Genomic DNA, 27,848 nt, shown 5'->3' on the forward strand with positions numbered 1-27,848 from the left:
CTCCTGAGGGGAGGGGGGCTGGGATTAAAAATAAATATATATAGGACAAAACATACATCATGACAAGAGAGACACCACAACATTACATAAAAACAGGCTAAAGACAACAACATAGCAAGGCAGCCACACACCATGGTAGCATCACAACATGGTACAAACATTATTGGGCACAGACAACAGCACAAAGGGCAAGAAGGTAGAGACAACAATACATCATGCAAAGTAGCCACAACTGTCAGTAAAAGTGTCCATGATTGAATCTTTGAATGAAGAGATTGGGATAAAACTGTCCAGTTTGAGTGTTTGTTGCAGCTCGTTCCAGTCACTAGCGGCAGCGAACTGAAAAGACGAGCGACCCTGGGATGTGCGCTTTGGGGACCTTTAACAGAATGTGACTGGCAGAACGGCTGTTGTATGTAGAGGATGAGGGCTGCAGTAGATATCTCATATGGGGGAGTGAGGCCTATCAGGGTTTTATAAATAAGCATCAACCAGTTGGTCTTCCGACAGGTATACAGAGATGACCAGTTTACAGAGGAGCATAGAGTGCAGTGATGTGTCCTATAAGGAGCATTTGTGGCAAATCGGATGGCCGAATGGTAAAGAACATCTAGCTGCTCGAGAGCACCCTTACCTGCCAATCTATAAATTATGTCTCCATAATCTAGCATGGTCATCCATCTGAATCAGGGTTAGTTTGGCAGCTGGGGTGAAACAGGAGCGATTACGATAGAGGAAACCAAGTCTGGATTTAACTTTAGCCTGCGGGTTTGATATGTACTGAGAGAAGGACAGTGTACCATCTAGCCATACTCCCAAGTACTTGTATGAGGTGACTACCTCTAAACCCTCAGAGGTAGTAATCACACCTGTGGGGAGAGGGGCATTCTTCTTACCAAACCACATTACCTTTGTTTTGGAGGTGTTCCAAACAAGGTTAAGGGTAGGGAAAGCTTGTTGGACACTAAGAAAGCTTTGTTGTAGAGTATTTAACACAACATCTGGAGAGAGGCCAGCTGAGTACAAGACTGTCATTTGCATATAAATGGATGAGAGACCTTCCTACTGCCTGAGCTATGTTGTTGATGTAAATTGAGAAGAGCGTGGGGCCTAGGATTGAGCCTTGGGGTACTCCCTTGGTGACAGGCAGTAGCTGAGACAGCAGATTTTCTGACTTTGTACACTGCACTCTGAGGTAGTTAGCAAACCAGGCCAGAGACCCCTCAGAGACACCAATACTCTTTAGCTGGCCCACAAGAATGGAATGGTCTACCGTATCAAAAGCTTTGGCAAAGTCAATAAAAATAGCTTTTTCTGGATGTTTGGAGTCATACCTTGTGGGATTGGTAATAATCTGAGAAAGATTTAGGGAGTCCCATTGTTTCAGGACTTGGTCAAGTGGTTTAATAACCATGTCCCTGTTTAGGTCACCTAGCAGAACAAATTCAGACTTAGTGTAAGGGGCCAGGATAGAGCTTAGTTTAGATAGGGTACAGGCCGGTGCTGATGGAGGACAATAGCACCCAGCAACAGTCAACAAAGTACTATTTTAAGTTTAATGCTTAAAACCAGCAAATCAAATTGTTTGGGGACAGACTTGGTGGAGACAACCGAGCACTGAAGGTAATCCTTGGTAAAGATCGCCACTCCCCCACCTTTGGAAGATCTGTCTAGCCGAAAAAGGTTATAACCAGAAAGGTTAACATCAGTATTCAAAACACTCTTCCTTAACCCCGTCTCAGTAATGACCAACACATCTGGATTGGAGCTGTGAACCCACACTTTCAATTGATCCATTTTAGGTAATACGCTTCTAGTGTTAACGTGCAGAAAACCCAGGCTTTTACGAGAGCAGAAATCAGTGAAGCAGATATCGGAGCACAAGTCAGAATTGGGGCTAGCAACAGTAGATGGGCCAGGGTGTACATGCACATTTCCAGATATCATCAACAGTAATACAATCAAGGCACGGCATAGGACAGGGAGAGCTCTGCGTAAACAATAGAGTCAGAGTCCCGAGTGTGGGAACAAACAGTCTGTCCCACGGTTGGGTAAAGAAAGTTCGTAGTCAACAAAGCATGCAGGAGTCATGAGGCAAATAGCAAAATAAAATWAAAAAAAATAAAAAAGATTTGGGGCTAGCCATTAAGTTCAGTCACTCGCTCCAACAATGCGTGTGATGGAGGTGAGCGAAGGCTCGGCAGGGAGGGGGGAGTGTGGTGGGGGTACCTGTACCAGACAGGGTGAGACAGGCCAGGGCAGACGGTGAACAGATAGCCAGGTGGAATCCAAGCAGCAGTGCAGCAGGCAACGGGAGTAGATGTCACAACCACTTGGGAGAAACTTTTATTTCTGGAGGCAGATTTCTTGTAGAAAATCCCAGTGGATGATCTCTGAACAGCAGGATGGGGCTTCAAATACTCCTGCCAAGTGTTGGTCCCAAAGGCTTCAACACCTTTCACTTCACACCTCAGTGCTAATTGAAGTTATATCTGGTCTGTCCTAGCAAGCCTGGCAGCCTTAACTCAGCATTCAGTCTCCATAAATTAAAATATATCATTGTAATGTACTTTATTTTTATTCTTGGCTTTCAAAATAGCATCAGACCAAACACTACTCACTCAGTTCCAGGTTGGATGGTGTCCTCAGGTCTCTGCTGTTTGTTTGCTAGAGCATCTGTATAGCTTGGAAACAGGAAACCTTGGCAGCAGTAATCTATCTGGTTAATTTTGGTCAAAATTAGGTTGTAGGTTTGGAGTTTTTATCTGGAGCGAAGGCCACGCTGTGGAGGGTAGCATCCTGCATATGTCCCTGACGAAAAACTCATTACTCCAAATCTATCTGTTTGTAAAAAACATGTTGAAAAATGTGAGAGCTCACATGCAGCCGTCTCTCTCTGCCTCCCCAAGACTATTGTAAATCACAAGAAACATAGAGACCTGACCACCATACATTTATTTGATATGAAAACTAAGAAGCAAAATAAACAGAATACATTTCATGTTGTACATTTGACAGTTGCGCATGAACCAATGAGTTTACTGCCAAATCACAAATTAATACTTAAAGAAAAAGCTATCAAATGTAATCTTCTGCTTGATTGATTAAAGTGTCAATATCTTGGGATAAAAACTAATTCATGGTAGTCAACAGATAAACAAGTCTTGAATTTCAGATCATGCTAGTTTAGATAGGCCAGTTACACTCCACTCCAAAAACAAACCCAAATAATGCAGTTTTATATTCAAACACAGATATTATAGAAGTGCAGGAAAATTTGATGCTTATAATACAATCACTAAGTCATCAGAAACGGAAAAGAATGAGGATATCCAAATGAAAATCACAAAGAACAAAAATAGATGCCTTTTTTCCCACACAAAACATTGGAATGTTTAGTTGGAATTGAAAATACTAAACTACATATTGCATTTCCTTGAGTTCTTGATCCATTCAATTCATTTCAACTCTTCATTCCTTTTTAAGAAATACAATTAAAGCATAGTTTAATATCTGTGCTCGTGTTCATTATAGGTGAGCCAGATTGAGTTCATGACCAAGAGTAGGCTAAAAAAGCCAACGAGACTTAAAAATCTAAATAAAATCTTGGTCTGTTGAGGTACATGTTCTGATGCCCCTTGATTAAAACTAGAAAGGCCACTAGCGATCTATCGCAAATGAGAAACGAAAGGAAAGCTTTGGATGGTTATTAACAAACATTGTCAGGGTCACTTTATGCCTGTGCTTGGTTAAGTACAGTGTATCTCACTTAGAAATAAACTAATATCATTTTAACTATACTCCTCTTGGGGTCCCAAATCTAAACCAACTTTGTTACATGATTATTAGGAAACAGAATGTACATTTTCAATGCCATGGCTTAAATTTGTTCACATGATTTGTTTCATGACAAAATACAACWAAAAAGTATTGAGTTAAGGATAAAGGGGACCAAACCCTACCCATACAAACTCCACAAAGAGAGGGTTTGTGTCGCAAATGGCACCCTATTGCCTCTATAACGCACTACTATTGACCATGGCCCATAGGACTCAAAGGTAGGGCACTATATAGATATAGAGTGATATTTGGGACACAAACTTAGTGTCCAATAACATTCAAACATTAATTCAGCTTTAACAGGCAAACAGGTGAGGACATTATTGGGTGGGTTAGGGGGGGGTCTTGGGAATCTTTAAAGTAAGGGCTATTAAAACAAGTGTGGATAAACTGTAGTCAATAAGCTGTCTATATTCAGGGAGGAGAATGCTCTTTCAACTGTTAGCATTCCAAATATGTAATTTTTTTGCCATGTTGAAGAGGCATAACAGTCTCTTTGACCTTCCAAAAGAGGTGGAGTTTTAAAAAAAATGCTAAGGTTGAACAATTGAGGTGAGAGAATTTCATATTTGTCAGTCTTCGCTAATTGTAATAGTTTGATTTGTTAAATCATACACATATATCAAAAGGTAAAAACAAGTTGGGGCTTTGTTGACTTGACATCACAGTAACATCCTAATTGGCTGCTATAAAACCTAAGCCATTTACCATAGTGGCTCAGATGAATGGCAGTATCACTATTCTATGCAATTTGCAGCTCCTAGTCAAACAGTACAGAACATACGTGGTCTGATTATTGAGGAGAGGGAGATGTTTGGAGGCCAGGTGCCTGGCCACGTCCCTCCAGGATGTCTGTGATGGCAGCTCCGGTCATGGTGCGCGAGGCCCGGTTTCCTTTCTTCTTGTAATTATTTTCTCCCCTCCTCTTTCCTCATCCTACCATCATCTGTGAACCACTAGCACTGAAAAGTCAGTTTCCCAGAGCAGCTCTCAGCCTGTCGATAGAGAACAGAGGGAGTGTGGGGGTCACTGGCTGCAAGCTGGCTTAATCTGCTGTCTGGCTGTCTGCAACACTGCTAACGCAGCACCACATGCATGGGACATCATGGCATGGTATGGTAGGGCATGGTCCTGGTCTGGTCTGGTATTAGCTCTCAGCAGACAAATAAGTACCAATAATTGTCCAAAAATGTATGTAAAACTCATTCATGATATTATAGTACTACGATATACACTGCTCCAAAAAATGAAGGGAACACTTAAACAACACAATGTAACTCCAAGTCAATCACACTTCTGTGAAATCAAACTGTCCACTTAGGAAGCAACACTGATTGACAATAAATTTCACATGCTGTTGTGCAAATGAAATGGACAAAAGGTGGAAATTATAGGCAATAAGCAAGACACCCCCAATAAAGGAATGGTTCTGCAGGTGCTGACCATAGACCACTTCTCAGTTCCTATGCTTCCTGGCTGATGTTTTGGTCACTTTTGAATGCTGGCGGTGCTTTCACTCTAGTGGTAGCATGAGACGGAGTCTACAACRCACACAAGTGGCTCAGGTAGTGCAGCTCATCCAGGATGGCACATCAATGCGAGCTGTGGCAAGAAGGTTTGCTGTGTCTGTCAGCGTAGTGTCCAGAGCATGGAGGCGCTACCAGGAGACAGGCCAGTACATCAGGAGACGTGGAGGAGGCCCTAGGAGGGCAACAACCCAGCAGCAGGACCGCTACCTCCGCCTTTGTGCAAGYAGGAGCAGGAGGAACACTGCCAGAGCCCTGCAAAATGACCACTTGTGTGGGTTGTAGACTCCTTCTCATGCTACCACTAGAGTGAAAGCACCGCCAGCATTCAAAAGTGACCAAAACATCAGCCAAGAAGCATAGGAACTGAGAAGTGGTCTGTGGTCACCACCTGCAGAACCACTCCTTTATTGGGGGTGTCTTGCTAATTGCCTATAATTTCCACCTTTTGTCTATTCCATTTGCACAACAGCATGTGAAATTTATTGTCAATCAGTGTTGCTTCCTAAGTGGACAGTTTGATTTCACAGAAGTGTGATTGACTTGGAGTTACATTGTGTTGTTTAAGTGTTCCCTTTATTTTTTMGAGCAGTGTATATAATATGCATAGATTAACATAACCCAAGCTACTCAACATTGATAGTATGTGTCCAACAACCAAACATGCCTTTTCTGCAATGCTCATTTGATTGCCTATTCAACGCAGAATTGGGTAACAGTCCCTCTCATGGACCAATATTAGTCTCCCTCAAAAACATAAAAAGAACTCGAAGAGAGGCGGTTTTAATCAATCAGGCTCAGAGTTCAAAAGGGTTTCCATTACATCCACACCATCATGTCGGTCAGACTGCGGCTAATCTCCTCATAAAAGCCTTTCAACGTTAATTGTGCCTCTTCCTGTACTTCACCAATCTCCACCCTCATTAGACTAATCGGATTTGGCGCAGTGAGCGTCTTCATTCAGCCAAAGCATAGACACCCAGGTTTAGTCCAAAATGGCACCCTATTCCCTTTATAGTGCACTACTTTTGACCAGAGCCCTATAAAAGTAGTGCACTATCAAGGGAATGGGGTGCTGTTTGGGATGCATACCCAGCCATTAGCTGTGGTGATTACCACCGGAGAAACACTTAAAAGGCTGTAAGGAGAAGCCTAACAATGATGACAAGGACCAGACAACAAGGAAACATTTATCTACTCAGAAGAGCCGTTTACAGACTATGGGAGTTTTCACTACATTAGCTTCAATAACAAAAACAGTCATAACGGTATCATGTTGTGATACAGAGGTACTGCTGTCAATCACCTCATATGTGAAGTCATGGCGTCAGATGGGTGCAATAACCTACAAAAACCAAAACCAAGGGAAAAAAACAATCCATGTTGAAGCTATCGGTCTACAACAGAACACTCATAAGGGTTGGGGGACGGATTCTACATTCTAGTACTCACGACTAAACATAAACTAAAAATCTAGTCATAGAATCCAACCTTCAAAATGGCAATTTTTTGGGGCATTTAAGCTGCGTTGTCAAAGTGTAGTGCATTGTAGCTCCACAGGGAAATGCTACATTTATTTGTTCTGTGTATCAGTAAATATGCCATCTGGGCTGTTACAGATGAACTCTACTGATGTTTTAAAGAGTATAAAAACTTCAGTCATTAATAAATGATCCACTTCTAAAAAGGCATGTCATTGCTAATTCTTAGCACTCTGCCCTCAGAGACAAAGGGAGTGCGCAATGAATGCACATTATCCTACACATCGTTAAAAAATGATTTATAGAGTGCATTTTATACTGTGCTAATGGGCCACATTTTATCATGTAACTATTCATTTATTTTTATTTTTAACTAAGCTCATGAGAAAGCAATAAATGGTTTCTGAAAACATTAAAGCTAGAATCCTTAATTGAAACAATAACAAAGTGGTCACACCGCTTCTGTTTTGGTATCACGCTAAGGGATGGGCCTGGAGAAATGTAACTGCTCTCAAATTCATAGACAGAGCTATGGATGCAGACACTGACCATCCATGATATCGAGATGATCGTTTTAACCATCTTTTGAGGCTATAGTGTTTGTTTACAAACATTGGAGTAAAACAAGCTTATATTTTGGGTTCTCTCATAGAGTATGACAGTTGAACTAAGTTCATGAGGCATTTTTTTTTTGTGTGTGTACTTTTTACACAATTTTTCTCCCCAATTTCGTTATATGCAAATTGGTAGTTACAGCCTTGTCCCATCGCTGCTCCCGTACAGACTCYGGAGAGGTGAAGGTCGAGAATGTGTGCCTAACGGCATCTCTAAGTTATACTCTTCAAGAATCAAATGGGCATACGTCATTAACTTATACGTCCAACAATGGATGTGGCAACTAAGTACTCTAGCTTTAAGTGAGAAACACAGGAATCGTTATGTTTGTCATTGAATAGCTTTAAAGAGATGCGGTATTCACCTTCCTAGGAATGTCAAAGTGGAGACRCTGGGAAAGGCTAAATTATGCATTTTGATGACATGAGACAAAATACATAACAAACAGCGCAACATTTTTTTCCCCCAAACACATATTTGTTTGGTGGTTTCAATTGAGTAATGCACTGTTTAAACATGTTCCGTTACCATCCAATGAGTGTCTGGTTCTGGTTAGCATKATTTGCATCATTCCATTTCAGGCGTAGTGAAGTCTAAGCCAAACAGAGGTCAATTTAAGAAGCAGAGAGCATGACGAGGAGAAATTAACGGAAGAGCAAATTTGATTATATCATCCTTCTCAAGCCACTCTTCATCCATATGTCAGTCATGCGATTAACAAACCCATGAAAAACAGAAAATATATATGATTCTGCTCATTCGAGGTTGGGGACAGGGTGGGCAGCATGCGTAGTAAATGCATTAACCCACAAAACAAGGAAATGAGAAGGAGAACCAAAAGGAAAAGTGCTCAAGGGGTAAAAAGACAGGGGTTCACACAGTGAAGTGTGGTAGCCATAGTGAAGGGGACGGAGGTTAGTACATTCAGTTCCCCAGGAGGAAACAGCAAGGCGGAGGAGTTTCACAGAGGATTTGGAGAAAAGAGAGGGCTTCAATTGGCCAAAGAATGCCAAGTGATGCAGTGAGTGACAGACGTTGTTTGTGGGGTCATGCCAGTCAGCCAACTTCCGACAGACAGATGGAGAGGACAGAGAGAGGCGAGTGGCGAACAAAGAAAAATAAATAAGAGGGAAAGATAGAGGGAAGCAGGGAGGTACGTTGGTTTGTGTTTRGTGGTTAGTGCTCGGCGGGAGTCAGAGACTTCTTACAGAAAGCCACCGTCTCAAAGTCAGTGATATGAACCGCACCTGAAGATGACTGTTCCGAGGTGTCTGGGGCCATCTCTGGGGCAGTGGCCAGCTCAGACAGGCTCTGGTCATTCTCCAGGACAGGGGCAAGAGTGGCGGCAGGGGTCTCCTCCTCATCTGGGTCAGATGGTACAGGGAAGGAAGAACGAGTCAGACACATTATTTGATTTTTACCACAGCCTTCAAGTGGTCATAAATATAAAAAAGTCAATGCTGCTTTGCCTGCATTTATATTCTGTGTGTAATTCAGCCCTATGGGATCTTCTAGTCTCCATTTTAACAAGAAAGGCAGAGTGCAGTCGAAAACATGATATTCATGTGTTTTATATATATTTCTGGAGGCTGGAATAATATTGTGAAATAGTGAAAATTATGATAATGCCCTTTTAGTGTAAGAGCTGTTTGAAAAGACCACCTGAAATTCTGCCTGTTTAGGTGGGATGGAGTTCTGGCCTGCCTGGTGACATCAAGCCAATTAGTTAATAYACCAATAAGAAAGAAAGTTCTTTCTTAATAACACTAATAACAGCTAGTTTTGAGTTTTTCCCTCCCCACTCAGACCACTCACAGACGGTCCTAGCAAAATTCTTTCTTCTTTGCTAAGAAGCTATTTTTGTTTCTTTTTGACCACTTTAATTGAAAACAATTAGTAAGGTACTTCATTGTTACCCAGAAATGATTTGATATTGAGATAAAAACAGCTGGTTTGCAGTGTGATAACTACCCTCTGTGGGGGTAGCAGGTGTCTCCTGGGCTGGTGGAGTGGTGGTGGTCTCCTCTTTCTCTGGAAGGTCAGTGGGTGTAGCAGGTGTCTCCTGGGCTGGTGGAGTGGTAGGGGGTTCCTCTTTCTCTGAAGGTCAAGTGGGTGTAGCAGGTGTCTCCTGGGCTGGTGGAGTGGTGGTGGTCTCCTCTTTCTCTGGAGGTCAGTGGGTGTTAGCAGGTGTTCCTGGGCTTGGTGGAGTGGTGGTGGTCTCCTCTTTCTCTGGGAGGTCAGTGGGGGTAGGCAGGTGTCTCCTGGGCTGGTGGAGTGGTGGTGGTCTCCTCTTCTCTGGGAGGTCAGTGGGGGTAGCGTGTCTCTGGGTGGTGGAGTGGTGGTGGTCTCCTCTTTCTCTGGGAGGTCGTGGGGGGTAGCAGGTGTCTTCTGGGCTGGTGGAGTGGTGGTGGTCTCCTCTTTCCTGGGAGGTCAGTGGGGGGTAGTAGGTGTCTCCTGGGCTGGTGGAGTGTGGTGGTCTCCTCTTTCTCTGGGAGGTCAGTGGGGGTAGCAGGTGTCTCTGGGATGGTGGAGTGGGTGGTGGTCTCGCCTCTTTCTCTGGGAGGTCAGTGGGGGTAGCAGGTGTCTCCTGGGCTGGTGGAGTGGTGGTGGTCTCCTCTTTCTCTGGGAGGTCAGTGGAGGTAGAGACAAGTTCTAATGATGATGATGATGATACAGGAGTTTTTTCCTGGATCAGAGTTTCCTCCGGTGGAGCAGCAGTGACCACAACTGTGAGTTATAGAGAACGATAGGGGGGGTGGGGGGTATGAGTGTGGATAAAGAAAACCCAGAACAGACAACTGACAGAATGCTGAGCATCAAAATACACATATTCTTCTGATCAACTTTGCTGGTTTATCCTGAATTAAAATGGTAGCACATTCAACAGCATGCCAAATGTACGTTATGCTCTTGCAATATAATACAACCGTCAAACCAGTATATAAATATCTGTACCTGTCCGTGTGTCCCTCTCCTTCTCTGGCTCTGCTGGCTTGCTGGGACTGGGGGTTGGGCTGGGGCTGGAGTTGCGGTTGTCTTCTTGGACCTTAACCTGGGCAGGGCTTCCCTCAGTGCTAGGCGGTTTCAGGTGGTTCTCCKCCATACTGATCCGGGGGGACTGCATCTCCATCTCCTCCCCCCAGTCTGTGACCGGCTGGTGGCCGTCCAGGGGAGAGAAGGGGCTGAGGGGCTTGGGGCCAGCGGGGGAGTCCTGAGCCTCCTGTTGGGAGGGGATATAGACCTTGGGCCTCGGGGTGCGCTGCTCTTTAGGACTGGCTGTGGAGGGGGGAGTGGAGGGAGGAGATGAGGTGGCGGCGGACTTCCCTGCTGTAGTTTCTGGGCGAGGTCCCTTCGTCGGGGACTGTCCGTCTTCCCCTTCCTCATCCCCCTCATCGTCTCCCTCCGAGTCATCAACCCCGTCCATATCATCGTCCTCTTCGTCGCTGGCATCCTCCCACTCATCCTCATCCTCTTCTGCGTCACCACTCTTCTCCTCCATCTAAGAGGGAAAGAAACAGACAAGTCACCTCTTAATGTGGATCATGGAAAGAGATCATGTTCAAAAACAACACAGGCATACATGTGCTTTAACACAGACCCCAGTGTAGGGTAGTGGGAGACGACATACCTTTTTTGATGAGGGAGCTTTGGGCTTCGCTTCCTCCTTCTGAGTCTTCTCCTCCTTCTTGGGTTTGTCTTCCTTCTCTTTCTCCTCGTCCTTCTCCTTCTCCCCGTCCTCCTCCTTCTCCGCCTCCCAGCGGTTATCGTGCATGCTGTCAAAGAGATCCAGTCATTGGAATGGAGAGGAACCAAAACAACAGATGCAGTCAGAGCCTTAGAAGAGAAGCTATACCTGTAGCTCTGTCTCTGTCCTCGTCCCCTACCCCGCTCTCCACGGCCCCCCTCCCTGGGTCCTCTACCCTGCCCCAGGAAGTCTCCGAACGTGGGAGCCTTGGGAGGCGCCTTCACCTCGTCTGCGGGAAGTAAAGGATGAGGGAGGAAGAGAGTTCAGTTTAGAGGGGTTGGGGTGGAAGACTAGGTTTCAAGACCTTGAAAACAAATTAATGGCAGCCCCAGTACTGACACAGCAGCGCTGCTCTGAAATGGCATCATATTCCCTTTATAGTTAACTACTTTTGACCAGGACCCATAGGGCTCTAGTTAAGAGTAGTGCACTAATAAGGGAATAGGGTGCCATTTGGGGGACACACATTTGTCTATTCGTCACTTTGTTGGATGGGTTGTAAAGAGCTGCTGGGTTTCGAGGAAGGGATGGAGAAAGACTGCAACACATAGCAGCTCAGAGACGCCACAGAGCGACAACTGTGAGACAAACACACACGGACACACAGCCAAAGCAAGTGCATTCAATGAGGGAGGCTAGTTCCATCCTCGGGAGAGCATCTGAGGGGCAAGGCATATATTCAGACTACAGACACACTAGTATTCCAGGCTAGGTTGTGCTTGATCAACCCCAGTGGCGGCATTCCATGGTTGTCTAGAAGTCAGACGTGATGTCTAGAATAGGGCTCAGTCCCAAATAGCACCTCTATTACCTATGTAGTTCACTACTTGGGAATCGGATGCCGTTCGGGACACAACCTAACACACACCAGAATGCGGGGGGACACACACGGAACACACACCAACTCAGTCCCATGCCATTGGCTAACCTGAGGCCCCGCCGTGAGGCTGCGTGCGGGAGCCACGCCCCCTGGCTGTGGGGAGGACACACAGAGTGACATCACTCACATCACTACACACAGGGCCACCACAACAACACTATCTACCATATACACAAATAATACACTATGTTAATGGGGCCTGGATAAAAGTGTTCTTCAAATGAGAGTGTTGCTCCGACAAAGCATCAACGTGTCTAAGGGAAAGGTTTGAAGTGTTGTTTGTGTGCATGCACTTATACGTGAATGGGTGAACGTGTTTGTTTGGGACAGAGAGGGAGAAAGGGTTGAGTAKAGTCCGCCGTCCTTGTCCGTCAGTGATTGTGGAACAGTGGTAACTAACAACGCCTTGTCATCGGAGTCTGGGGGTCGGGGGTGTGACTTGCCTCTCCTTCTGCCTCCCTGGTCTGGCAGCATGGCCTCTGCAGCCACAGCTGGGTCCTCCTTAAACCTGTGAAAGCGCCACAGGGTCAGACCTTCTCACCCTGTCACACTGCATCACCACTGGACCTGTCAATCCCTACCTGCCACCACCCCCACACCTATCGCACCTTCACAAGAAACAGAGACATGCCTAAAGGACCATCAGACTTGTGAACATATTCCTTAGCAGTGTAATGCCGCTTTCCATGTTATCTGTCTGTAGCTTGTCAGGTGTGGAAACACTGTTGCTGTTATGCATTTTGTTTTCTTGCTTTTTGTGCTATTGCGCTGTCTATCTGTCTGATACGTGTAGTTTGTCCTATGCTGCTCTGCATGTGCTCGCAGCTCATCGTTTATCTGTATTCTTAATAACCTGCCGAGGGACTTGCGGTTGAAAATTWGCCGGCTGGCTAAAACTGGCACTTTTACTGAAACGTTGATGAATGTGCACTGTCCCTGTAAAAATAAAAAATAAACTCAAACGCAACCCCTTCTCACGGCCAAGCCTCTGACCAGCCTCCCCAACATGCACCTGTACGGACCTCCTAATCTCACATGGCCTCATGCTCTCATGGCTAAAGAAAGAGCTAAAGAGAGGATGTGTTGAATGTGATTCACATTTATCCACTATTATTTAGATATGTGCTAATCCAGACATCTTGCTCCTGTGGTTCTCCCTTTCTGGGCTGCATCTCAGGATGTACAGTAAATTGAACACAACATCTAAAACATGAAGTGTGGCATCCGGTAATAATGAGATACTTAGGAGCGGTGTTGTCATTCTTGGGCTTCAGTATGCCCTGTCTGGTTTGGTTCACTGAATGCCTGCTGTTGTGGTGTTTTTGTGAATAAAGCCCTGGCTGTCTCCGTGATCAGAGCGTGTCAGTGGTGTTAGCGGTCCTCCTCCAGTCAGTCACTCACAAGCCGTCAGTCTTCTGGGCGTCCCATTCCCGTCTCCACTGGCCTGTGGCGTTCCTGTGCCTGGCCAGACGCTCCTCGTCAATCTCCTCACGCTCCTTCTTCCAGCGGAGGTACTCGGCCCGCTCCCGCCCCGTCATAGACATGGTCATATCCATGGAGCCCTTAGGGCCTCCTGGTCTCCGACTCTGTTGGAGAGAGAGAAAGTGTAAAGTAGCAGGATGTAAGAGAGAAGGGAATTAATAGCACGATGCAGAGAAAAAGGAAAGTCATTATAGACGGATAAATCAAACTTTGTTCTAATTTTGAATAAAGGAATCGTTTCAACAAAAAGAAGAAGACAAACACAGAACATTTGACCGATCATGTCTTCTACAAAACAGAACAGAGCACTCACTGTCCACTCCTTCTCCAGCTCAGATCCCGTCTTCACATTGTCAAAGTCTACTCCGCCCCAGTTTCGGACATGTCGGCGGCTGCCCTCCTTGCGGTCCATGTCCGGGACTGGGCCGGAGCGCCGTGGGTCATCCAGGAAGTTACGGATGGGCTTGTCTCCCTCGGCAGGCTGCAGAAGGATTCCAAAGACAGCACCCTTACATTATCTATTTCAGGTCTTCAACGCTAAACTGTCATCAAATAATCTGATTGTAATCCGATTTTTACAAAATGGCTTCCTGTACATACCCTTTGTCCTCTTTCAAACTCTGCAATCTTCTCCATCTCCTCGTTCATCTTCTCAATGTTCTGCCTCCTTTTCTCCTCCCACTCCTACAGAGAGGCACAATATTTTAGAAAGAATAAAGAGAATAGAGGAGTATGCCATCCCAATTRGCTAAATTTCACACCCATATATTCTAAATCTTGTTCAGTCTTTTTGTTCAATTACTATAGTATGTACTCATCTTCCCATTACTCATGTCATTGCAAAGTAACCAACATCATCATCACCAAGATAAACAGTACAACCATCATTATGGTTATGTGWAGTTAACCGACCCTCTCTGCCCATTCATCACCATTTCACCTGTTGTTGTTTTAGCTGATTAGCTGTTGTTGTCTCACCCGTTGTTGTCTTAGCTAGCTCTCCAAATCAACACCTGCGATTACTTTATGCCTCGATGTATGTCTCTCTCATATGTCAATATGCCTTGTATACTGTTTAGGTTAGTTATCATTGTTTTAGTTTACAATGGAGCCCCTAGTATCACTCATTATACCTCTGAAACCTCCTTTGTCCCACCTCCCACACATGCGGTGACCTCACCCATTGAGACCAGCATGTCCAGAGATACAACCTCTCTTGGCATCACTCAGTGCCTGGGCTTACCTCCGCTGTACCCGCACCCCGCCATACCCCTGTCTGCACATTATGCCCTGAATCTATTCTACCACGCCCTGAAATCTGCTCCTTTTATTCTTTGTCCCCAACGCTCTAGGCGACCAGTTTTGATAGCCTTTAGCCATACCCTCATCCTACTCCTCCTCTGTTCCTCAGGTGATGTGGAGGTAAACCCAGGCCCTGCGTGTCCCCAGGCACCCTCATTTGTTGACTTCTGTGATCGAAAAAGCCTTCGTTTCATGCATGTCAACATCAGAAGCCTCCTCCCTAAGTTTGTTTTACTCACTGCTTTAGGACACTCTGCCAACCCTGATGTCCTTGCCGTGTCTGAATCCTAGCTTAGGAAGGCCACCAACAATTCTGAGATTTCCAACTACAACATTTTCCGTCAAGATAAAACTGCCAAAGGGGGAGGAGTTGCAATCTACTGCAGAGATAGCCTGCAAAGTTCTGTCATACTTTCCAGGTCTATACCCAAACAGTTTGAACTTCTAATTTTAAAAATTAACCTCTCCAGAAATAAGTATCTCACTGTTGCCGTCTGCTATCGACCCACCTCCGCTCCCAGCTGTGCCCTGGACACCATTTGTGAATTGATCGCCCCCCATCTAGCTTCAGAGTTCGTTCTGTTAGGTGACCTAAACTGGGATATGCTTAACACCCCGGCAGTCCTACAATCTAAGCTAGATGCCCTCAATCTCACACAAATCATCAAGGAACCCACCAGATACAACCCTAAATCCGTAAACATGGGCACCCTCATAGACATTATCCTGACCAACTTGCCCTCCAAATACACCTCCGCTGTTTTCAATCAGGATCTCAGCGATCACTGCCTCATTGCCTGTATCCGCTACGGGTCCGCGGTCAAACGACCCCCCCTCATCACTGTCAAACGCTCCCTAAAACACTTCTGCGAGCAGGCCTTTCTAATCAACCTGGCCCGGGTATCCTGGAAGGATATTGACCTCATCCCGTCAGTCAAGGATGCCTGGTCATTCTTTAAAAGTAATTTCCTCACCATCTTAGATAAGCATGCCCCGTTCAAAAAAATGCAGAACTAAGAACAGATATAGCCCTTGGTTCACTCCAGACCTGACTGCCCCTGACCAGCACAAAAACATCCTGTGGCGGACTGCAATAGCATTGAATAGTCCCCGCGATATGCAACTGTTCAGGGAAGTCAGGAACCAATACACGCAGTCAGTCAGGAAAGCAAAGGCTAGCTTTTTCAAGCAGAAATTCACATCCTGTAGCTCTAACTCCAAAAAGCTTTGGGACACTGTAAAGTCCATGGAGAACAAGAGCACCTCCTCCCAGCTGCCCACTGCACTGAGGCTAGGTAACACGGTCACCACTGATAAATCCATGATAATCGAAAATTTCAATAAGCATTTCTCAACGGCTGGCCATGCCTTCCTCCTGGCTACTCCAACCCCGGCCAACAGCTCCGCCCCCCCCCCCCCCCCCCGCAGCTACTTGCCCAAGCCTCCCCAGCTTCTCCTTCACCCAAATCCAGACAACAGATGTTCTGAAAGAGCTGCAAAACCTGGACCCGTACACATCAGCTGGGCTAGACAATCTGGACCGTCTCTTTCTAAAACTATCCGCCGCCATTGTTGCAACCCCTATTACCAGCCTGTTCAACCTCTCTTTCGTATCGTCCGAGATCCCTAAAGATTGGAAAGCTGCCGCGGTCATCCCCCTCTTCAAAGGGGGTGACACCCTAGACCCAAACTGTTACAGACCTATATCCATCCTGCCCTGCCTATCTAAAGTCTACGAAAGCCAAGTTAATAAACAGATCACTMACCATTTCGAATCCCACCGTACCTTCTCCGCTGTGCAATCCGGCTTCCGAGCCGGTCACGGGTGCACCTCAGCCACGCTCAAGGTACTAAACYATATCATAACCGCCATCGATAAAAGACAGTACTGTGCAGCCGCCTTCATCGACCTGGCCAAGGCTTTCGACTCTGTCAATCACCGCATTCTTATCGGCAGACTCAATAGCCTTGGTTTTTCTAATGACTGCCTCGCCTGGTTCACCAAATACTTTGCAGACAGAGTTCAGTGTGTCAAATCGGAGGGCATGTTGTCCAGACCTCTGGCAGTCTCTATGGGGGTACCACAGGGTTCAATTCTCGGGCCGACTCTTTTCTCAGTAAATATCAATGATGTCGCTCTTGCTGCGGCTGATTCCCTGATCCACCTCTACGCAGACGACACCATTCTGTATCTGTCTCTTATACACATCTAGATGTGTATAAGAGACAGGTAATATGTGGACAACTATAAATACCTAGGTGTCTGGCTAGACTGTAAACTTTCCTTCCAGACTCATATTAAACATCTCCAATCCAAAATCAAATCTAGAATCGGCTTTCTATTTCGCAACAAAGCCTCCTTCACTCACGCCGCCAAACTTACCCTAGTAAAACTGACTATCCTACCGATCCTCGACTTCGGCGATGTCATCTACCAAAATAGCTTCCAATACCCTACTCAGCAAACTGAATGCAGTCTATCACAGTGCCATCCATTTTGTTACCAAATCACCTTATACCACCCACCACTGCGACTTGTATGCTCTAGTCGGCTGGCCCTCGCTACATATTCGTCGCCAGACCCACTGGCTCCAGGTCATCTATAAGTCTATGCTAGGTAAAACTCCGCCTTATCTCAGTTCACTGGTCACGATAACAACGCCCAAACGTAGTACACGTTCCAGCAGGTATGTCTCACTGATCATCCCCAAAGCCTACACCCCATTTGGCCGCCTTTCCTCTGCTGCCAGTGACTGGAACGAATTGCAAAAATCGCTGAAGTTGGAGACTTTTATTTCCCTCACCAACTTTAAACATCAACTATCTGAGCAGCTAACCGATCGCTGCAGCTGTACATAGTCCATCTGTAAATAGCCCACCCAATATCCCTACCTCATCCCCATACTGTTTTCATTTTATTTACTTTTCTGCTCTTTTGCACACCAGTATCTCTACTTGCACATCATCATCTGCTCATTTATCACTCCAGTGTTAATCTGCTTAATTGTAATTATTCGCTCCTATGGCCTATTTATTGCCTACCTCCTCATGCCTTTTGTACACACTGTATATAGACTTTCTTTTATCTACTGTGTCATTGACTTGTTTATTGTGTTATTGGCTTGTTTATTGTTTACTCCATGTGTAACTCTGTGCTGTTGTCTGTGTCACACTGCTTTGCTTTATCTTGGCCAGGTCGCAGTTGCAAATGAGAACTTGTTCTCAACTAGCCTACCTGGTTAAATAAAGGTGAAATAAAAAATTATGGAGACTATACCCCTGGTAAACCTCAACCTGGCACATCTATAGCAACATTGCCTCGCTAGTTATTAGCTGATATGATTTTGCTCACAGACCTTAGACTTCCTGTCACCACCCTGTGGTCCTCCTCCTTCTCTTTCTCGTCCTCCTCGGCCTCCTCTTCCTCTCCGTCCTCCGCGTGGAGCACGTTCACTGCGGCCGGGCCCCTCTCCTGGCCCCTCCATGACCTGACCCCTCTCCTCTCGTGGTGGACCCCTGTCCTCTCGTGGTGGACCCCTGTCCTCTCGTGGTGGACCCCTGTCCTCTCGTGGTGGACCCCTGTCCTCTCGTGGTGGACCCCTGTCCTCTCGTGGTGGACCCCTGTCCTCTCGTGGTGGTCTGTCATGGGCCTGGCGTGGGTCTGCTAGGGGTCTGTCAGGGCGTTGCTCTCTCCTCTCCTGCCGTGGTCCTCCCCCTCTCTGTCCACCCCTGCTGAGCCGCCCGGACGCGGCCCTCCGCGGAGGGCTTTCACCTTGGGCTCTGGGGCCGTCTCCCTCTTCAGAGTCCCGCCTGCCTCGAGGTGGCCCTTGTTTCCAGTCATTGATCACCCGTTTCTCCTGCAGGGAGAACACATGTTTTGATTAGACCCGCTTGACCCACTAAAAGACCGGAATAACCCTTGCATACATACAGTGCTATGTTGTCACTCCAAATTCTCAGACACACAACAGATGTCTCTGAAAACAAAGGTCAAAGATATAATATAAGGTGTCAGAAGACTTAGGTGTCCGAACTTTTAACTCTAAAACGTATCCATATCATAACCCATTTAGGGCAATACCACAGCACCCTCAACAAGTCCCTTCTTGTCTGAATGAGTGACCTTTAGTGTGAAGAGTGGGGTGGATCACAGCTGTAGGGGCCATCTGAGACCAAAACCTCAACAGGCTTTGATTAAAATGCACTCCAGCCTGTCTCTCCAGTCCACAGGAGGCTGATTAAAAAACATACTGTCTGACAGGAGGTGGTATGTACTGGAATTACATTCAAGAGCAGCAATGGCTTGAGAGCATCTCCTTCAGGTAAAAATACAGGGTGCTACCCAAATGGCACCCTATTCCCCCATAGGCTCTGGTCAAAAGTAGTGCATTATGTAGAATATAGGCTGCCATTTGGGACAACCATAGCCAGGGATTTGCATTCACCTCTACCTATGTAGAATGGAATTATATAACTTAGCCATCTGAATATACAGTAGATGTATAATCATCAAGCTGAAGCAGGGGTATAAAGTTGGAACCAGACACAATTTCCATGAGTGGTTTTCCATTTCCATCTCTCTGTTCATGGTGTACGTCATCACTTTCCTGTCTGTGTCAGGTGTACCACTCAGCTAGCATAATTTCACCCAGCTGCTGTAAGATATATGTCCCTCTCAAGTCCACCTCATTTCAACATCCTGATACCATTAGGTATCACTAATCTCATCCAGCTGCCACAGCAGGGGAATATGAATAGTTTGACTGACCGGAAATTGGATGTGAGCGGGCAAATAGATGGGCACCTGTTAAAGTCTATGAGACTTGTTCTGGTAGAGTCTATCTTTCAGAGCTCAGGGGGTTCTCTCCAAGCAAAGTGTTTGAGAGTGCACATTGTCATGGTTTTGGTCATCTTAAATCATGTTTGTTCAGTTGGCACAAACTGAATAAATATTTTTCAAATGGAAAATGTGTGTTCTTATTGGACAGGTTCAGGTAGTAACTAGTCCATATCTCATTTTTGTGCCTAATGAACATGACTGATTTGGTCATTAGTTAGCTTGGTCTAATATAGCCTGGTACTACAGTATGTGCTGAGACAGAGCCCTCATTCTGGCCTCACCCCTGCAGGTTTGGAGAGGTCTACGGTGACAGTGAAGTTCTCTTTCTCTGTCCTCCATCTGTCTCCCTCTGGCGGGCCATCGTGAGGGCGGCCCTTCCTGGGTGGGTGCGTCTTCACGGCAATCCCCTCTTGCTCCGCCTTCTTTTTGTCCTCTTCTATTTCCTGCAGAAAGATAACAAAACAAAGGTTGGCTGATTAGATACTCACAAAGGCGCATCAGTGTCTCTCCCTAACCTGATAAATCAAGCATGAATACAGGGAGATTCAACAGAAAAGTGACAAATGACCATAATATGAATATCCTGACAGTCAGAAAGCTATTTTGCGATGTGGCTGTGCAATTTACAGTACCAGTCAAAAGTTTGGACACATTCAAGGGTTTCTCTTTATTTTGACTATTTTCTACATTGCAGAATAATAGTGAAGACGACAAAGCTATGAAAGAACACATATGGAATCATAAAGTAACCAAAAAAACTAAAGTCAAAATATATTTTATATTATTCAAAGTAGCCACCCTTTGCCAGTGGTGGAAAAAGTATGACACAATTGTCATACTTGAGCAAAGGTATAGATACCTTAATAGAAAGTACAAGTGAAAGTCAGCCAGTAAAATACTACTTGAGTAAAAGTCTAAAAGCATTTGGTTTTAAATATACTTAAGTATCAAAAGGAATTTAAAATTCGTTATATTAATAAAAGCAGACAGCACCATTTTCTTGTTTTTAAAATGTATGGACTGCCAGGGGCAGACTCCAACACTGAGACATTATTTACAAAAGATGCATTTGTGTTTAGTGAGTCCGCCAGAGGCAGTAGGGATGACCACGTGTTCTCTTGATAAGTGCGTCAATTTAACAATTTTCTTGTCCTGCTAAGCATTCAAAATGTAATGAGCACTTTGATTGTCAGGGAAAATGTATGGAGTAAAAAGTACAATATTTTCTTTAGGAATGTAGTGAAGTAAACGTTGTCAAAAATATAAATAGTAAAGTAAAGTACAGATACCCCAAAAAACTACTTAAGTAGTACTTTAAAGTATTTTTACACCACTGCCCTTTGCCTTGATGACAGCTTTGCACACTCTTGGCATTCTCTCAGTTTCACCTGGAATGCTATTCCAACTGTCTTGAAGGAGTTCCCACATATGATGAGCACTTGTTGGCTGCTTTTCCTTCACTCTGTGGTCCAACTCATTCTAAACCATCTCAATTGGGTTGAGGTTAGGTGATTGTGGAGGCCAGGTCATCTGATGCAGCACTCCATCACTTTCCTTCTTGGTCAAATAGCCCTTACACAGCATGGAGGTGTTGAGTCATTGTCCTGTTGAAAAACAAATGATAGACCCACTAAGCGCAAACCAGATGGGATGGTGTATCACTGCAGAATCCTGTGGTAGCCATGCTGGTTAAGTGTGCCTTGAATTCTAAATAAATCACAGACAGTGTCACCAGCAAAGCACTCCCACACCATCACACGTCCTCCTCCATGCTTCACGGTGGGAACCACACATGCGGAGATCATCCGTTCACCTACTCTGCGTCTCACGAAGACACAGCGGTTGGAACCAAACATCTCAAATTTGGACTCATCAGACCAAAGGACAGATTTCCACCTATCTAATGTTCATTGCTCATGTTTCTTGGCCAGAGGCATATCTCTTCTTCTTATTGGTGTCCTTTAGTAGTGGTTTCTTTGCAGCAATTCGATCTCCTCTGAACAGTTGATGTTGAGTTGTGTCTGTTACTTGAACTCGGTGAAGCATTTATTTGGGCTGCAACTTCTGAGGCTGGTAACTCTAATGAACATATCCTCTACAGCAGAGGTATCTCTGGGTCTTTCTTTCCTGTGGCAGTCCTCATGAGAGCCAGTTTCATCATAGCGCTTGATGATTTTTGCGACTGCACTTGAAGAATCTTTCAAAGTTCTTGAAATTTTCCAGATTGACTGACCTTCATGTCTTAAAGTAATGATGGACTATCATTTCTCTTTGCATATTTGAGCTGTTCTTGTCATAATATGGACTTGGTCTTTTACCAAACAGGTCTATCTTCTGTATACTGTCCCTACCTTGTCACAACACAACTGATTGGCTCAAACGCATTAAGGAAAGAAATTACACAAATGAACTTTTAACAAGGCACACCTGTTAATTGAAATACATTCCAGGTGACTACCTCATGAAGCTGGTTGAGAGAATGCCAAGAGTGTGCAAAGCTGTCATCAAGGCAAAGTGTGGCTACTTTGAAGAATTGTTTATGTTTAACACTTTTTTGGTTACTACATGATTCCATATGTGTTGCTTCATAGTTTTAATGTCTTCACTATTATTCTACAATGTAGAAGACAGTAAAAAAAAAAAAGAAAAACCCTTGAATGAGTAGGTGTGTCCAAACTTTTGAGTGGTACTGTAGCTGTTTGATATAAGCTAATAATATAATAGGGTATATTATTTAGCAGACACTATCTGAAGCAAGTTATTGTGTGTACATACATTTTCGAATGGGTGGCCACAATGGGAATCGTACCCACAATCCTGACATCGCAAGTGCCATGCTCTACCAACTGTGCCACATAGATAATGCTGCTGCTACAACAGGACTATATCTCTGATCCTGTGGGAGCTCACCTGGTACCTCCGGACCAGAGCTTCATTCTTCTTGCGCAGAGCCTCGATCCGTCTGTCAAGCTCTGCATCCTTCTCCTCCTTTGTCTTGAGATCCACCACTGTAGACTGAGAAATGTAAGGTGTATATACATTTAGAATAAGATTCTACAACGGGTTGGTCAAAACAAGCACTATGATTGGTGCTGATCTACGGTACTCGGCTCCGCCTCGTACCTATGGCCGCAGCACAGCCGTGCTAAAACAGTTGTTTCCCACTGTACAATTGCTTTAGTATTGCATGTCATAGTTAACCAACTGATACTAGTATCAGCACATTTGATTCCCATTATGGTTTGCATTATCACATACTCAGAGAAGCTATTATGTATGATTATGCAATATTTGAATTAAGACTAAAATAATACATCATCCTAAACTAGTCAATCTGCAAAATTACAACACATAATATATAATTGCATTTCAGAAGCTCACCATGGCCTCTAGCCCGTCCTGATGCGCAGGCGGTGGGCTGAAATCCTGCCTCTTCTTGGGTTTAAAAAAGGTCTGTGAGAAATTCAGTCTGGAGGGTTGTTTACACAATAACCACTGCGGTGCATAGAAGGGGGGTGCAACTGTGAAACAGCCGTGTGTACCGCATGAACGGAGTACCAGKATGGAATTGGCCACTTAAAGACTATTGGTAGCCAATAATTACATAAAGCGAAGGTGTTGTAGCCTACGTGAATCCATAAATCCTTCATGAGTCCAAGCTGCGTTCTGTGAGAAAGCCTTCTTAAGCGTATTAGTGAGTGTACATAACCTAGAAAGGAGCTTAAAATGACACGCAAACCACATGTTATAGCAAATACCTTACACATTAGCCTCTCTTTACAAATTAAACAAGTAAGTAACCTTGGTTTTAATAGTTTTCTTTAGACACATGTGAGGTATGCACACCACACCGGGCCATGTCTACGCTATCAATAGGGAGTTGAAGCCCCCTGTTGGAAGTAACTGCATWAAAAATATGCAACATTGTTTATGAGGTTGGCGTAAAGATACAAAGTATCACAACACAGTCGAACTAGATTACCTTTATCAAAGCGAGTTGTGTTTACCGACAGTGTGATCAATACAATGTATCAGATCCAGCTCCACGACAATGTGTCCCCATACTAATTTCCTGTAATGCAAATTCAACTTCCTGCCAAATTTGGAACCTTCACAGTTTTTAAAGAGACAGTAAGCATAGCGTGCTATTTCAAACCTGCCTCCACAATGTGGGCTATGTTAACAGATAAATAGCCTATATATCTTGYAAATAAATGAACGGATAGCAGTTTATGTTTGATAATGATTTACATGAGTGAAAATGCATATAGTTTGCCTACATCTGCCAAATCCACAAGGGGGCGACAATGTCTACCAAAAAAGAAATACATCAATAATCCTGCGTTGCCTAGTCTGGTAGTCTACATCTATCAGTTATTATGGTTATTATAAGGGTTCGGGTTATTAGAGTCAGTGGCCTTATAATTAAGATACTTAACTGGATCAGGGACAGGGCAATATAACACCCCCTTCACATTTCAATGCATTCAAATAGATTCTATGAAGATATGAGATCTTCTGGCCACATGTTGCCAAATATTAATTATGGAAACAAAAAGTGTAATTGTGGTGAAATGGGAATATAACATTTTAAAATAACAATAATGTTTAGGTCTATAACAACTGAAACAATTTGGACAATTAAAACAATTGGTCCTTCCTTATACAGTTTAAAAATAGGTGCATGTGTCACTATCCCCTGAATAGGCAGGCAGACAAATGGAAAACGGATGATGTTAAAACCGAGTGACACAAGCACTTCATTTAGTTACTGACATCCTCTCAACGGCTTCCATGCCACGCACAGTTCCAACCAATCGCTCATTCCCTGCCACTGCTGCCCCTACGCTGTTTCCGGGCAGAAGAGATTTATAAAAGGAAAACAATCCGTGACAGATATGGTATCGCTCTCTCACACGCACGCTCTGTTGTAGGGACGCATAATTCGAGATTACCAATCATCACGTGGTGCATTCAGCAGATTCTTTATGAAGTCTTTTCCAGGGGTGTCATGCACCCCTTAAATATGAGGGGGAACAAAGTATGTGAGGATGCCTGGAGGCTGGTCCGGAAAGGTGCTATGCCCATAAATTGGAGACTGTTGTATTTTTCAAACACCTGAAACAAAATTTGAGGGGGCACAAAGTACAGGAAGATGGCTGGTGGCTGGTCCGGAGGGGTGCTATGCCCAGTCCATAAATTGGAGACTTTTCCAAACACCCGAAACAGCTTTCTCCTGCAACGGTTCCAAAAGGGTTATTCGGCTGTCCCCATAGGATAACCCTTTTTTGTTCGGCTCCAGCTAGGACCCTTTTTGGTTCGGTTCCAGGTAGAACCGTTTTGAGCTCCAAGTAGAACCCTCTGTAGAAAGGGTTCTACATGGAACCCAAAAGGTTCTTTAAAGGGTTCTTTTTTTAAAGAAACTACATATGCTTCTCTGCATTTCTGCTAAAATCTGTGTAAAAGATTGAAAGGAATGTGAGTCTTATTCAGTACATTTAGTTATTGCTTGCTTTTCTAAAATCTATCAACCTTGTCAGCAGGCATGCCAGCTAAGATAGACAAACTAGCTACTCTAACTTGATTGATAGCCTGGAATGCCTTCTTGGTAGCTAGTTATGAAGGTTGTGACATTGGGAACCTATCTGGGCTAGCTAAAGCCAACTTCATAAAATTGCTATGTGGCTAGTAGTATTACAGGACAAATCTGTTTGGGCACCCATGGGAATGACGCCTCTGGTATTTTCTATGGCAGAAATTATGATAAAGGTGCAACAGGTTAGTTAGAGTTGTGTCAAGAAAGTGTAGCCTACAAGAAATTGACAAGAAAGTGTAGCCTACAAAGAAACCGATGAGGTAAAACTCTAAATAACAATAAATCCACCATCTTACTCTCCATGGCTCATGCACTGATGTACTGAACACCAGGATGTAGGTCTATATTGCGTTTACATTTGAGTCATTTAGCAGCTGCTCTTATCCAGAGTTATTTACAGTAAGTGCATTCATCTTAAAACAGCTAGATGGGACAACCACATATCTCAGTCATAGTAAGTAKATTTTTCCTCAATAAAGTAGCTATCAGCAAAGTCAGTGCAAAACAAAAGTGAGTTGGTCATTTAATCCACTATGAATTTGAGTTTTGTGAGCCCTGCATGGCACATACACAAAATCCCATTGTTAAGCAAAACAAACAATGCATGCAAGATTTGTGTATCAATCATTTTACAAGGCCACCATGAAACTTGATCCTGGTATCACTGTGTCAACACTTCAAGAGAGTGAAGAGGAGAGGAATCAGTTACAGGTTTGTATTGACCGATCTGTTGACACAGACAATGACGTGTGGTCGAATTCTGTTACAGACCGTACTATTGTTTGTCCACCCACGGTCCAAGACCCTGGACCTGTCACTGAGCGAAAAGGTGTCCTATTACTGCTGTGCAATGGCTACCACCTCTCTGAGATCTGTAAACAGAGCAACCCAACAGAGACCTGGTGATGACCTAATTGTTTTGACAGGCAAACAACGGACCCCTGAGAGCCCATATGGGAATCCATAAGTCTACAGAGGGAGGAAAAAGTGCACTGGTTTGCATTGCTGGGCTGCTGATGAGGAGTATCCAAGATGCCATTTTAATTTAGTTTCTATTGCTAATCCTGGGTTTCAGCCTCGCTAGCGCATGGGAAAGCAGTGTGTGGATCTCATGTGAATTGCTGAAAATGCACATTCCTTCACATTGTGTTCAGCCTTATGATAACAAGGCATTGTAGGACTAAAAGCAGTCAGATGAGGGTACGATGGGAACAGCTGACACCCCTCAGCCACGAGCCATCTGTCCAGGGTCCTGGGTGATGATGATGAGGTAATGGTTGTTCCTGAAGCATCACACCTCTTTATCACTAAAGCCCTGTTCAAACAGGAGCATCTCTTCACATATTTCATGAATTATCCTACAATGCAACAGGCCCTGTGACCTCAACGTAAAGTCATGTCTGGGTTAGCCTTCATGAACAGTCATAAAAAAGTCACAGTCAATGCTTTTTGTGACATGCATGAGATGGATTCAGAGATACAGTATAAAGGAGGGGTGCAACACTAGAAGAGCACCTGGTAATTTTGCAGTGGTATATCACATTTTAAAGAAAGAAAATATGTATATCTATATATGAATATATGAATATATACCGTATATATTTGCATATTTGCATATTTGATAATCATGAGCTATACTGAATTCACACAGAATTTCAGAATCCATTTAGCTGTTTTGTTTCTGATAGGGCCTAACTGAATTTGGTGTTTGCTGTCAAGGGGGCCAAGGTTTCTTCAACCTTATCCAATATGATAAGACTTTGCTGAATTTACTGCAGAGACTGACATATATATGCACCATTAATTTGGGATGAGAGAGGATGTCATTGGTCCTGTCGATCTTTCTGTTAGCCTACATGTTTCATTTGTTAAGGTGGTTTATGCATCTGTAAAACCAAAACATAGGCTATACATTTTGTACACACAACATGCAAGGGATAATCAACGAGGGGCTATGAGTTCTTTGGAAAATAATGAACGACATGGAAGGTGTGTTCCGGAGTGAAACTAACCTTCCATGGAGTTTCCAATATATATACACTACCATTCAAAAGTTTGGGGTCACTTAGAAATGTTCTTGTTTTTGAAAGAAAAGCACATTTTTGTCCATTAAAATAACATCAAATTGATCAGAAATACAGTGTAGACATTGTAATGTTGTAAATGACTATTGTAGCTGGAAACGGCAGATTTTTTATGGAATATCTACATAGGCGTACAGAGGCCCATTGTCAGCAACCATCCCTCCTGTGTTCCAATGGCACGTTGTGTTAGCTAATCCAAATGTTTATAATTTTAAAAGGCTAATTGATCATTAGAAAGCCCTTTTGCAATTATGTTAGCACAGCTGAAAACTGTTGTGCTGATTAGACCAGTTGAGTATCTGGAGCATCAGCATTTGTGGGTTCGATTACAGGCTCAAAATGTCCAGAAACAAATAAATTTCTTCTGAAACTCATCAGTCTATTCTTGTTCTGAGAAATGAAGGCTATTCCATCCAAGAAATTGCCAAGAAACTGAAGGTCTCGTACAACGCTATAT

General features: G+C 44.2%; 1 protein-coding gene across 2 annotated transcripts; it reads right to left on the reverse strand.

Moving 5' to 3' along the window:
• Positions 1-2,936: 2,936 nt before the first annotated feature.
• On the reverse strand, positions 2,937-23,803 carry LOC111949407 (coiled-coil domain-containing protein 9). 2 transcript variants are annotated; one of them, XM_070434045.1, is made up of 15 exons: positions 23,694-23,803; positions 23,093-23,143; positions 22,622-22,726; positions 19,993-20,154; positions 18,228-18,728; positions 14,170-14,253; positions 13,883-14,050; positions 13,489-13,673; positions 12,531-12,595; positions 11,316-11,436; positions 11,091-11,235; positions 10,418-10,961; positions 9,434-10,189; positions 8,710-8,826; positions 2,937-4,835 (listed from the first exon to the last, which is right to left on the reverse strand). In XM_070434045.1, the coding sequence occupies exons 2-13, from the start codon at positions 23,093-23,095 to the stop codon at positions 9,633-9,635; spliced, it is 2,640 nt and encodes an 879-aa protein (XP_070290146.1). In that variant the 5' UTR covers positions 23,096-23,143; positions 23,694-23,803; the 3' UTR covers positions 2,937-4,835; positions 8,710-8,826; positions 9,434-9,632. The 2 variants fall into 2 exon arrangements, with proteins under 2 accessions (XP_070290146.1, XP_070290147.1); XM_070434046.1 differs by having other exon boundaries at positions 23,093-23,146; positions 23,694-23,780.
• Positions 23,804-27,848: the final 4,045 nt, after the last annotated feature.

This window comes from Salvelinus sp. IW2-2015, linkage group LG22 (assembly GCF_002910315.2).
Source record: "Salvelinus sp. IW2-2015 linkage group LG22, ASM291031v2, whole genome shotgun sequence".
NCBI classification, from domain to species: Eukaryota; Metazoa; Chordata; class Actinopteri; order Salmoniformes; family Salmonidae; genus Salvelinus; species Salvelinus sp. IW2-2015.